This window comes from Tyto alba, unplaced genomic scaffold (genome assembly GCF_018691265.1).
Source record: "Tyto alba isolate M040663 unplaced genomic scaffold, T.alba_DEE_v4.0 Super-Scaffold_21, whole genome shotgun sequence".
Classification (NCBI taxonomy): domain Eukaryota; kingdom Metazoa; phylum Chordata; class Aves; order Strigiformes; family Tytonidae; genus Tyto; species Tyto alba.
In genome coordinates, this window is record NW_024881295.1 from 16,861,688 (window position 1) to 16,875,623 (window position 13,936).

The 13,936-nt window shown below is 50.2% G+C and overlaps 1 protein-coding gene across 2 annotated transcripts in view; it reads right to left on the minus strand.

The window, feature by feature from the left end:
- Positions 1–13,204, minus strand: part of WNT5B (Wnt family member 5B) — a 75,871-nt gene extending 62,667 nt beyond the window's left edge. The window contains exon 1 of one of the 2 annotated variants that reach the window (XM_042795401.1): positions 12,876–13,204. In XM_042795401.1, the coding sequence (XP_042651335.1) occupies positions 12,876–12,881 (6 nt within the window). In that variant the 5' untranslated portion in view covers positions 12,882–13,204. Of the gene's footprint in view, positions 1–12,420; positions 12,445–12,875 lie in introns of those variants that run through there. The other variant, XM_042795402.1, reaches the window with a different exon arrangement.
- Between the last annotated feature and the right edge of the window lie 732 nt (positions 13,205–13,936).

Sequence of the window (13,936 nt, forward strand, 5' to 3'; positions counted from 1 at the left end):
AAAGAGATGCAGAGAGGAACTGGGATATGATTGTAATCACTGACCCCTGGACACCCTAAAGCACAGGACCACAATGTGCCGAGATGTGAATAACCCTTCTCCTGGGGGAAAGCTGGGCACTGCCGCTACACGTGACCACGATCCAAGAGCTAACCAGGTTTGGAAATCCCTGCCCATCGGTGTCCTGTTTCACAGTCCTGCAACCGCAGAGCCAAATAATAGTTTATAACAGAGGGCTTGAGGAAACCTCTTATCAGATTTTTAAAAAAATATATGAGTTTTTTCTCCAATTTGAGATTAAAAATTGTTTATCAAAACTCCTGCAAGTAATTCCTGTCCTGTAGGTTACTTGTGTACATGTTGCTGGCAGTATCTGCTACCTGAACACATGAGAACGGCAGGCATAGCTTCTTATCCCTGACTGGGTGAGTACAATTCCTAGAACCGAATTTATCATGAAAATATTTACAGTTAAGATGTCAAAATTTAGGTTACTTCAATAGTGTTTGCTTTAGCATGCTAAGACTGTATCTGTGAACATTTCCATTATGAAAATCATTTGTTAAAATACTCACAAAGAGCATGGAAGGCTCTTCAAACACAGGCACCAATCTTCCTCTAAATATTGGCCAATACTAGCCAAAAATTTTCAAATATTCACCTAGCTCATCACTGTTCCAGCAATGTAATGTTTGTAACAGTCCCGCCAATGCAGTGCACAAGGGAGGTTTCTGTGAGAACCAATCTTTTCTCCTTCAAGAGTATGTCTCCTGCTCATTTAGATTAATTGATTTCACACACAGTTGTTTATGTGTGTGGCCTCCCTTGATTTTCTGAGCTCTCTTCACTCCAAACAAAACAGTTTAGGGATGCAGATGGAGCCAATTGCATTTTGGAAGAGGGGAGATAACACCTCAAAGCCAAACATTAAATGACATTTCTTCCATTAGAGTCTTTTTTTTCTCTGGATTATGCTTTGAGGCAGCTTGACAAAAGCATGCTTCTGGGGAACGCCATAAAACTGCTTCAGAGACACACTGCACAGAGCCTGGCAGGAAAAAGTTCCCCACAATGGTGGGAAGGGGAAAAAGTAACTTCTGAGCAGAAAGATATATGTCTGTATGTGAGACTGCAAACAATAGACGACCAAGAAGCTGTCTCAAATTTTAAAACAACCTGATTGCATGTAAGAGCTCATAGCTAGACTAAGCAAGCACCGGAGTCCTCATTTGTGCATGGAATATGTATCAGGCAGCTGCGTAGTGCACTACCAAACACTGGTTCAAAAGGAAAATTTATCTTGGGAAAGAAATCTGGATACTAATTTGAAAGCACAACACAGAGCAAGAAAGATTAACTGCCCTCAGCCTCTCCAGACCAGCCATGTGGACACGCCACGGATTCAATCTGCAGTGAATTACAAGTCATCACACACAAAGTATTGAAGTAGCCGGCCAGCAAAACCAGTGGAAATACAGTTTTGTGGATCTGGTCGGAGAATGGAATCTCTGTTCCCCGAGAAGGGCTGGGATTTCAACATTCGCCTGCATCCCAAATAAGGATGAAAGGTCAAAATATTATACTATTTCATGCCATGAACAATTCCAAACACTTTTGATTTGAAAATGTGGGGGGGAAAAAGCTCAAGATATTATTGATGGAAACAAAACATTCAAAAATGTTTTAGGAAACAAAACATTCAAAAATGTTTTACCAGTATTTTCTCTGTCTTTACCAGCACTGTTGAGCCCCAGGCCTTGGGAACAAAAATCCAGGTCGATGCAAACACAGACCCAGTGTCACTGAAGGAAGAGTTGGCATGTGAACTATCACAGGAGCTTGACCCTACAAATCAATGGGCCCTGATGATATCCACCCGAGGGTGTTAAGAGAGCTGGCTGACACCATTGCGAGGCCACTCTCCATAATCTCTGAGAAGTTGTGGAAATTGGAGGACATCCCAGAAGACTGTAAGAAGGCTAATGTCACCCCCACCTACAAGAAGGACTTGAAAGATGATCCAGGAAACTACAGGACCATCAGTCTTACTTCATTCCCTGGGAAAGTCATGGAACAAATCCTGCTGGGGGCTATCACAAGTCAAATGAAGCACATGATTGGGAAAAGCCAGCATGGATTCACCATGGGAAAATCGTGCTTGGCAAACCTGGTCACCTTCTACGGCAAAGTAGCCTGCTTGGTTGATGTGGGGTGAGTGGTGGACATGGTCTACCCGGATTTCTCCAAGGCTTTCACTACGGTTCCCCACAGCCTCCTCCAGGAGAATCTGATGCATTCTGGTCTAGACAAGTGGTCTGTGTGGTGGGTGACAGACAGTGGTGGTAAACAGCTCTTTTTCAAACCTGTCACAAGTGGGGAGGATCGGTGTTGGGCCCAACTCTGTTTAATATCTTCATATGTGATCTGCATGATGGGATCAGGTGCACCCTGATGAAGTTTGCTGATGGTACCAAGCTGAGTGGGGAAGTGGACCCTTTGTAAGGGAGAGCCACCCTGCAGGAAGACCTGGATAGGCTGGAAGAGTGGGCTCTGAAGAACCATATGAGGTTCAACAAGGACAAGTGTCAGGTCTTGCACCTGGGAAAACATAATCCAGGAGTGCAGCACAGGCTGGGACCTACCTGCCTGGGGAGCAGCTCTGGGGAAAGGGACCTGGGGGTCCTGGTGGACAACAAGCTCAATAGGAGTGACCAGTGTGCTGCTGTGGCAAAGCAAGCCAACAGGCTGCTGGGCTCCATCAACAAGGGTGTCACCAGCAGAGATGGAGAAGTCATCATCCCACTCTATTCAGCGCTTCTCAGGCCACACCTGGAATACTGTGTTCAGTTTTGGTCCCGGCGATACAAAAAAGATGCGGACAGGCTGGAGAAGGTCCAGAGGAGGGATGCAAAGATGATCAAGGGACTGGGAAGCCTTCCACGTGGGGAAAGGCTGAGAGAACTCGGTTTGTCCAGCCTTGAGAAGAGAAGGCTTAGGGGAGACCTTATCACCATGTTCCAGTATTTAAAGGGTGGCTACAAAGAAGATGGAGACTCCCTTTTTGCAAGGAGTCACATGGAAAAGATGAGAGGTAAGGGGTACTAGTTACTCCTGGGGAGATTCTGATTGGACACAAAAGGAAGATTTTTCCCAATGAGCACAATCAGTCACTGGAATAGTGTCCCCAGGGAAGTGGTGCATTCCTCAACATTGGACACTTAAGATTCAGCTGGACAGTGTGCTGGTTCATCTTGTCTAGACTGTGCTTTTGCCAGGAAAGGCTGGACCCAATGATCCTTGAGGTCCCTTCCAACCTGGTATTCTATGATTCTATGAAAATTAAATGTTGATCCAAAACGAGAGATTCTGGGATGTTGACCTGAAATTTAAACTCTTGTTTCAGGTTCAACTTAAAATGACATTTAAGTCTGAATGCCAATTGGAAAAAAAAAAATCATTAGGTTTTGAAACACCACTATGGAAAAATGTGTTTTTCTTCTGAAAATTTCAGTTTAGACCAAACCATATTTTCTTATTTAAGCCTTTTTATTTTACCAGCTCCATGTTTGTCTGTCTAGCTGCTTGAAGATTGGGCATTTGCTCCAAGCATATAGATGTCCATAATGGGCATATCTACACTGGGGACACACCAGAGATTCCTTATATAAGTCCAGGAATTTGGCATACCCGCACCCAGACTTGTTTAGGAACCTGAAATACTACAGAACAATTAGAGATTTTAATTTAGGGGAAAGTGTCCACAGCTCCAGATAAGTACTGGACAAACAGAAACCTGCTTTGCACACAGATGAGGAGTGGGGTCTGAGGGTACTCCTAGATGCCCTCCAAAGCAGCATCTCTTCATCAGCATACAAGATTACAGACCTCTTCAAAGATCGGCTTTGAAAAACCTTGGAAAGGAAAAGGCACATGTGCTTCTGGACACATAAAATTACCTCTAATCACTTGTTACTTATATAATATTAATTTGTTGCAGAAAAACACAAACAAAAGCCTAACTCCAACTCCAGGAATCCATAAAGTTTCTGAAGACACCTTCAGGCAGACGTACAACTACCAGAAACCTCTGCCCTGCACAGAAATAACCAACCATTTTTCTGTGAAAGAGGGGACAATGAGAGAAAGCAGTATATCCCAAACACGGGGTTGTAAACTTTGACTGAAAAGGCAACTACGCCACTAATGTCTGCTGCTTCGGACACGAGGGACAATGGCTATGAACATGCAAGTCTGCACAGCACAAAAACCACACAGCAAGTCAATTTACGGCAACTAGTCACAGATGCAAGACCTCAGATTACAAGCCATCAAGACAGTCTGGTAGATCCACTCAGCACAATGCTGAGGTACGCTGAGAGAAAGCCCTACCACAGAAAGAGTGCCAGGACCAAGGGATGAGTTTGATATGACAATGTTGGTATTAAAAGCCAAAGGCTCCTGCATATTTGGGCAGAGGAGCTGAAAGGAAAAGTAAAATGTATTTAGGTGGAGTCACAACTGTGGCTGAGCAGAGCAGCAACATCTGCCTGAGACCCAAACGGGGAATGGATCGTGTTCTAGCGGCTCCATGGCTTACAACATCAGAGCAGCATCTGCTAGACTGACGGACCTTCAGAATGACAATCCATAACTTGGGAATGGGTGTTGCTTTTGAGCTCTTTCAGTCCCAGGCAGAATTTAGAAAGATACCCATGTCCTCTGGCACACAGGTCTGCTGGATAGTCCTTCCCTGTCTATGGACAATGGGTTTGGGCTCTGTGAAGATCACCAACTCTTTTACCAGGAGGAAGAACGTGTTACCACACCAGCTGGGAATTAAGAGGATAATCTTCCCTGTTGCCTCAGGGAGGCGCAGGAATTGGTACAGGTGACAGGCAAAGCCCTCCCTGCCAGCTCAGAGGCATGCTGTGATGCTCACCTTCCATCTGCTCAGCTTGGGATCGACTGCATGAAGCACAAGGTTCACCAACTCATATCCCACACAGGTTTACCAGAAGTGGCAATGAACTTACTGAACCCTATCTCTAATGTATTTAAAACACATTTTCTAGATAAGCCTTGTCCATAAAGTTAGGCTTAGCTAACACAAACTAACTCTGTCTAAATGTAACCACTTTTCCTATTGCTTGTAGCTTGGTTTTATGCCTGACTTAGAAACATTATCTGGTGTCTGGAAGTAGGGCCCGGTCCAGACTTTCAAGTTTACCCCATAAAATTTTGTTAGTTCGTGGAGTGAAAAAAAAGAAAACAAAAAAACCCCACATGCTTCCCAACATCCCAGTGAACACCGTTGTGCTGACAAAGATGCCCGCGTGGCCACAGATGTGCTTGCAGAAGGAGCTGTTGCTGCCTTCATTCATGGTCTTTGGAAAGGTGTCACAGCTGTGGGGGGAGAAAAGCCCAGCACTGGCCAGCTGTGCCGGCACCGCTCTACCGTAGACACGACCCAACACAAGCAGCCAAATTCAGGCAGAGATTGATCAGAGTAAATTGTTCCTGGTGGGTGAGTCCAACCTAAATGGCATAATTTTCTTAGAAGATACAGAAGTTTTACATGCCTTGTGGACAAAAGGGTTGGTTGTTACGTGCAATCGGGTTTTATGCCACTTGAGTGCAACTGTCATGCAGAAATACAGACTCACTCTTAGATCATCTCAGCATGCTATGGAGAAGACAAGCGGGTCTCGAGCCTTTCAGGATTGTGCAAGCTCCTTGGAAAAGAGCGGAGATGCTGAAAAAGCCTGTGCAGCTACAGTAAAAACTGAACATAAACAGTGATACACTTACCAAGCTTCCTACCCAGCTGAAAACTTTCTTGCCATTAATAAAAAATTAATAGAAGTTCATTTTGTACTTTGGCAAAACTCCCAAACAGCTTGTTAAGAATAGGTGGAAATGGGGAATAGTTATAAAAACAGAAAAGAAATTGGGACAGGTAACTGGTCATAATTCACAGGAGCACTCACTCTGCTCTACCTGGTCGGCAGGCTGCGAAATCTCTGCAGGTGGAAAACCAGCTGCAGCCACCCGCAGGGCTGCAGATGTCAGTGAGAAATCTGGTTTGTACACACCACGCACTGGAGCAAGAGCTGACGTTTTGGTCCAGAACCAGAAGCTTCCTCTACAGCATGTAGAGTACGGGGGCTACCTCATGAATATCCGCATTGTCTCGATACGAGATTGTAAAGCTTCAGTTAGTTTTCAGAGATGTAAAGCCAGGCAGAATCGACAATGATGACAGACACAGGATACTCCAAACCTTCCCAGCTGTGACACAGAAATGATAATGGCAAAATATTTACTGAACAAAACCCTGACATTCTTCCAGGACCAATATTTATAGTAATTATTAACAACTCTGGGCCATGGAATATAATAAGGAAACTTCTAGAATTGCTCTATCCGTAAAAAGAGGAGGAAAAAAAAGGAACTTCATTTTCTTTTGTACGGTATCAATTTTTTATGATTAGAGACAACTTCAGAGTACTTAGGAACACCTCAGAGAGTAATGAACCCGGCAGACACAAAATGATTTTTTCTGAAAAATGCTCCATTAATGAAGACATATTTGGGCTCATATGTTTCTCTCGCCATTCTTTGATGCATAACAAAGCTCAGAAATGTTTTCACAGCTAAGCAAGGGAGATTCTAATTTAATTTGCTTTAGAACTCCAACTTGTCTATAACAGAGGTGCTACAATGCTTCAGGACTCAGTGAAACAATGATACCAGACCATCCAAGAAGCTGAACAGACGACAACTGGAAAAGGAAGATAAATTTAGGGAGACCACTGAAATACTAGTATTGGTATGATTTTTGTTAACCCTCTGCCCTTAATGATGAAAAAAAACAATCCAAAACACAAGCTCCACTCAACCACTTCAGTCTCCTTCATTTCCAACTGAGGTGGAAGAATTTACAGAAAACATACTTTCCCCAAATGCTTCAAATAAAATAAGACTTAAACTTCATATATATATATATATATAAACACACATCTTTATATCTAGATATATAAAATGACAATGCTGCTCTCCTTTCCTTTCCCTAAGATAAAACTATCAAACCCTTGAAGCCTTTCCCAAGAGCTATTGAAAACCACAAATTAAGCTAAACAAAGAACTCTTTTTCAAACCTCTGCACACAACACTGCCATGAGCTCTCCAGCCGCGAACCAATTCCCACTCTAGGAAGACACACTCCATTTGAGTATCCCTGCTAGAGACCTACATCATGCATTACTTTATCTCATTTTGTTTTGCCTAATTCTGCTTCAGATCCTGAGATGAAGGTTTGAAAAATGGACTAGTCATTTTGAGTAACCAAGTCCAGACTACTTAAGCCTGCCCAAGCATCAGAAATAGCTGAACCTCAGAAAAAAATCAGGACCTTTGACAGCATTTCAAGTCGGATACCCCAAATCACTAGTCATTGCTGAAAACCTTGGCCTTCATTACCTTTCCTCTGAATACAAGAGTATTAAGCACAAGGCCACCAGCTTAGCTCAAAGAGTGACAGAGGAGGCCAGCATTCAAACCATCGCTTTCATGTGGTAGACCACAGCATTAGCTACACGACAAGCAGGCATGCCCGGAAAAGCAGAGATCAATTAGGAGTCTCTTGCAGGGTTAGGCAGGACACGAATGATTTGAGCCCAATGGTTTTATTTAGATGAAGGCAGCTGCCAGGTCGGGCCATATTTACTGCCCCAAACTCTGAAACTCTAGAGAAAGCAAATTCTGGCCATTCCGACAGAAAGAGGAGCACACCCTCTGCCTTGCTTCTCTCTCCCTCCAGCTCCTCTGAAGCCAAGGGGCACACCACTTGATTCCCAAACCAGGACAAAAGCCAGCTCAGGGAAGCCCAGCTCTGAACAAAGTGAAATGAGAAAGATGCCTCCATGGGGAAGTACCTAATGACCCCACCACTGGGGTCCCGACAGGGACAGAAAGAGGCACTGTCCCTTTAGAGATGGCCAGGGAGCTCCTCCACATGCCTGGTCTCCATCTGGGAGCAACCACAGCCAGAAGGAAAACGGCTGTGGGCTGTAGCGGGACAAGGGGAGATTTCCTGAATCCCACTGCAAAGTAAATACTCAGAGCAACCCGGGATGAGAGAACAAGGGACCCTCTAGTCCCGAGGGCTGTGTAGCCAGATTTAAAAATAAAACCTTCAAGCGGGGAGGACTGGCTTGCTGGGGACCTCGAAAGAGCCAGCATCCGCCGGAGAGAGGGAGCGAGCAGCAAACCACCAGCCCGAGGCAGCCAGGAAACGCTGCAGCAGGAGCCAGACCCACAGCTCAGCCACAAGAGAACAGGTCGGCTTAGGATGGATGAAGCCAGCTGGGGAGTTAAATTTAGACAGGTAAACATACCAAGGGGAAGAGATGGGGTTCACACAGACCTCACCGTTCTCTGCTGCCAGGCCCTGGGGAGAACATCCCTCCCCCCACCCCCCAAAAAAAAAAAAAAAACACCAACGACTTTTGGGGGGCTGTAGCTGCGGGCTGGGGCAGAATAGGGCTGTCGGGGGCAAGCAGGTAGGGGAGCACTCAACTGCATGGATGTTTTTTCCCGCCATCATTTGTTCCAAGCACCTCCCTGCCAGGCAGCATCCCCCGGGAAGTGGGGAAGCTCTTGAGAGAAGCGTGCAGGACACTGGAGTCTGCGGAGAGCCGCAGTCCCAGGTACGCACGCTGCAAGGGGACGGTGCAAAGGAAGGGTACCAGGGAAAACCCAACCAGCAACACGGGGGCTGCAGTGTCAGTGTAGCTGTTTGGGTGCCAGAGCCCTGCTGAGCTCCTTTTCGGAGGGGAAAAGGGGTAAAAGAAGAGGCTCGGCGACTGCTCACGACACTTAACCCAAGAACAAGGAGTTAAAGCCTTGCAAACTCAGCCAGACTCTAGCTTGAGTCATCCAGACCCCAAGGACGGGAGGGGACACACAGCACTCCTTTCCTCCTGCTGCAAGCCACCAAACCTCACTGCCCAGCTCGCGGCTCCCAAGGGCAGGTGAAGGATCCCCACGTGTGGACAGCCTGCCACCGACGTGGGGCTCCCCTGGCAAAGCGCTTTCGCGGGAGCGACCGGACCATTACGAGGTACACGGGAGCATCATCCCTACTTTGTGGAAACCGCCGTGCCAAAAAACGACACTCTGCTTTCAGTGACCCCGTTGCTCTACCTCACGCAGAGTGGGGGAAGGCTTGCGTAAGCTTTATCAAGGCCTAAGCCAAAGTTTGGAAGGGGGTGGCGGATCACAGGGTCTGGTCTTGTCTGTAATTCTGTCCTTACAGTCTCAGCCAGTTATCTCTGCAGTGAACCCAAGAACTCGCGCTCCACTAAAGCGTCTTTTCCTAAAAGACATTCAGTCTTTATTTGAAGATTTTAAGAGCTGGAGAAGCTAACACTGCCTTTTGTCGTTTGTTCCAATGGTTAATTACCCTGCTGTTAAAAATGTTGCCAGTTTCTAACATGAATGAACAGAGCTTAAAAGCCCAGCCACATGCTTTAAGGTCTCTTCTTGAATTAGAAAGCTCTTCAAGTACCATCTACTCTCAGTGCCGCTGAAAGCGCTCAGGTATCGCATCACGCTACTTCTTAATTTTCTTTCTGAAACACTTCCTAGGTCCACGTTCCTTAAAGCTCCAATTAGAAAAGGATTTTTTCCAGTTCAGGAAAAATTCCCCGTGACCCTTCTCTGCGCTGCCTTCAGTTTTAATGAAGACTGTATGCCTTTTTTCCAGCAAGCAAAGGTCCCTTTCTATGTAAAAAAATGGAAGCAAATCATGGACTGCCCTGTCTTACATGCCTTGGACATCCACATCTTGATTTTAAAAGTACTGTGTTTAAAAGTCTCTCTAAACCACTTATTGTGTGTCTGTCCAATTAATTTTGAAATGATGAAATGGTTTTCACTTGAACTTTGATCAGCCACTAGAAAAAAAGATCTTATGAATAGAAACAATTTATATTCATTCAAATGAGCAATCATGCAGTTTTCAGAAAAGAACTGTTTTCCCTGTATGCCTTGAAACCCAAACCCAACAACTTCAGGACAAAAGACTCAAGATCTGAAGCAGTCCAGAAACAGAGAAGCCTCCTGGCCTAGAGAAAGGAACAAATGGCATTAGAGGTGACTGGACTGATTTACTACATTTTTTTTTTAAATTTTGCAATATTTGATCTCTTCCTAAAAGTCCAAGCTCCTGGAGGCTTCACTACACAAGAATGTAAATTTTTCTTTAAAAGGGTTTGTATCTGGTCTTTGCAGAATAAGTCTGGAAAATACAACTGGGACATACCTTACTGCCTGAAAATAACAGGACCCCTCAAGTTTTTACACCCAGTTCTTCCAAAACTCCCATTTTTTTTCAACTGACGCAATGAATTCTGGTGAACTGGGAGGGAAGGGGCCAAGAGTGAAGACTTCTCAGGGCTGGGAACCTGCAGTCATGATTTCAGCTTTCCCTCAACAGAGTTTAGTCACACATGGGAGGACATTTTCATTGCACGTGCACTAGAGACAGGGGAAAGGAGGCAGGGGCTGCTTACAGCTAGCGAGAGGAGAGGTGTGCTGATGCTGCAGGCACAGAAGGAGCCCAGGAGGGACTCCTTTCTGAAAGGGAAGAACCTCTTGCTGATGCTCCTGGGCATAAAAACACGATTGAGCGAGGGAACAGAGAAGACCCACGGCTGGAATGGGGCCCGCTTGCCTCCCCAGCTCTGGCTCCTACCCCGCACCGGCAGTTCAGCCTCATGCTTTTCTCTTCATATCCCTGGCTAATTTCTTTAAAGAAGTAGGAGAAGACAAAACAATTACTTGGGCTAGCTTCACTGCCACATGCGGCAACTCATCCCATACGTTGGACGCTTAGGGTAAAAAAATTCCACCTGAATTCCTGCAGTGCCCAACCTCCACCTGGGATAAACCCAGCACACTGGTTTAAGCGGAGTCTGTCCCTCCTGACAACTTTGAGAATGCCTGCTTCTTTCTTTTCTGGGAAGAAGAGCAGCTTGGTCCTGCATTCACAACGGCATCTGTGCTTGTGACAGAAGATAGGTGCCCGTAGGTTAAACCTGCCACCACCAGAAAAAGCGGTCGCTTCAGCTCATGGGTCGAAGCCCGGCAGCAAACGGGGGAAGGAAGGGCAAAGACAGGCTTACGCCTGAGTGTTGGTGCCCCCCTGCAGACCTCCCAGCTGCAGGAGGAGGTGGGGGAGACGTCAGAGATACGGATGTACCAGACAGTCTCCAAAGGGACAGACGGATGACGATGAATGTAAAGGAGGGAGATGCCCATCACACGTGTGTGCCCAAGGCTGTGCAGGCACAAAAGCCCAAATAGAGGGCAACAGGGAAGAGCCCTCGGCAGGTAGGCAGGTGAGGAGGCATTGGTGCAAAGGACAGTCTGCATGTGTGGGTGAAGCATGGAAGGGCAGGTTATATCAGAAACGTGCAGGTGCACACGAGGGACGTGATGTGCGTGCACCCGTGTTTTTGGCTATGAAGAAAATGAAGTGAGAACATAAATGCTGGTATATCTGTGAGAAACAGCTCCGTCACAAAAAAAAAAAAAAACCAAACCCAATGCCAAAGATGAACGGGTGAGTACGCGGGTGCAGGCAGCGGAGCAAGGGTGATGATGATCACATGCTGGAGCATGGGCTGGAAAGCATTAAGAGGCAGGTGAAAGTTGGAGAGAGCTCAGCAAGGACGCTCATCTGGTGGCCCCAGAAAAGTACGAAAAACACGAAATAACCAAGTGCATCACAGCATACGAAAATATGATTGGGGGAGTTATTTCACCATTTCACCCGTACCACTAAGGGAAGTATTACACCACAATTCCCAGGAAAAAAATACAAGTTTCATAAACCAGCGTGTTTCTTACAGACGTAACTGGGATGCTCGTGCCCTGGTACCATGAGACTGGGCACGCTGGTGCTACTCATCTGCGTTTCCATGCACACAAGCACCTTCTCCCACGCAACGGACTGTGGCCCGTGACGGCACGTGCTGCCACACCGCGGGCACGCGGGTGAGAAGGACGGTGTGGGCCGGGGGCTCCGGTGCTCCCGGGAAAGCCACTGTGCTCACTGCTCTGAGCAAAGGCCCTCAGCTGAGAGCAACACCCCTCCACGCCGAGTAACATCCGTCTTGCCTGAGCAACATCTGTTTTGCCAAACTCACGTCCGTGGGGCCCGAGGAACGTCTGTTTTACCAGCACAACGTCTGCCAACCCAGAGGAGCACCCCTTGCACCCCAGCAACGTCCCTTCTGCCGGAGCACGGCCGCTCACCCCCCAGCAGCCCCTCTCCTGCCAGAGCAGGTCTCTCCCACCGCCGAGGCCACCCCACAACCAGCCCTCTCCCCGTGCTCCGTGTCGTGGGGGGCTCACCCGGGAGCTGCTGCCTGGTGGCGGCGGCAGCGGCTCGGACCCCCGACGGTCGCGACTCGGATCCCCGTCGGTCGCGACCCCCGACGGCCCCTTTCCCCGGCCGGGGCCGGCGGCCGCGGGGGCTCCGGGCAGCCCGAACCGCCTTATCCCCGCGGCCCCCCGCCACGGGCCGGGGGCGCTCCCGGGCTGCGCTGCCGGGGGTCGGCGGAGAAAGGCGGCCGCGTCTCCCGGGCTTGGGAGAAAGCAGAGACCCCGCCGGCGCTCCCCGCGCCCCCTCGGGGGTCACCGGGAGAGGCGTCCGGCCCCGCGACGGGACGGGACGGGCCCGGGGAGCCGCGCCGTCCCGCACGGCGAAGCACCTCCCGCCCCTCGGCCTCCTCCTCCTCCTCCTCCTCCTCCTCCCGCCGCCGCCGCCGCCGCCCTCCCCGCCGCCGCGGCCCGGGGCCGCCTCCTACCTGCATCTCCCGGGCGCCGCGTCCCCGGGCGCCGGCGGCGGCAGGTGAGCGGGCGCCCGCGGCGGGTACGGGGCTCCGCGCCCCTCGCCGCGGCGTCGCGGCGTCCGGAGACCGCGAGGGGACGCACCTGCCCCGGGGGCCGCGGCCCCGTCTCCGCGCCGGGCCGAGCCCCCCCGCCGGCAGCGAGAGGGGAGCGGGGGGAGGCTGCCGGCGCTGCCCTCCCCGTCGTTCGCGGCGGCGCTGGGCTCCGGGAACGGCGGCGACCGAGGGCGACTCCCGGCCGAAGTTGGCGGCGGCGGCGAGTGCCGGGCCCGGGAGGTGCCGGCGGATCCCGGGGGCTCCGGCCGCCTCCGCCCCGCCTCCCCCCGCCCCGCGCCCGCCCCCCGCGCCCTGCGCCCGCCCCGCCGCGGGCACTGCCGCCGCCGCCGCCGCCGGGATGGGGCTCGCCGGGGCGGGGGGACCAGCGGCCTCCCCCCTCCCGGGGCGGCCCCCGGGGATGGGGCGGGCGCGGCGCTGGGCCGGGGCGAGGTGCGGGGCAGCTGCCGTCGGGGGGGGGGGGGGGCCCCTTACCGGCGGGTGAGGAGTGAGACGGGGCGGGGGGGGGTGGGAACAACCACGACCCTGTGCGGTACAGGGGACCGGGCTGGCTCCCTGCCGCCCCTACTCCCCGCCCCGTGCCCGGCAGCACAGACCTCGCAGGGGCACTCAGTCACCCGTGGGTCGCTGCCTCCCTGGCTGCCAGGCCCCGCCGTCGGTACGTGCCCAGCTCGCCACCCCTCTGTTGTACGTTTCCCGCCGTGGGTGCTCACGGGCTCCCCGCTCCTGTGGCCCCTGCCCCGTGGGAACAACGTGCTGGAAGCCAAAGCCCCTCCGGAGTGGGCAGTGGGGTTTCTGGCTCCCGCCAAAAGAAGGGGGGTTGACCTGGTGACCTGCTGCTTCATCTGAGCGGGGATCTTTGGCATCTGTCTCCCAGTGTGGGCAGATGGGTGGGGGGGTGCAAGGAGGGTGCGAATGAGGCAAAGCCTTGTTCGGGGACGCTGTTAAAAAAGGCTGGCAAAGTT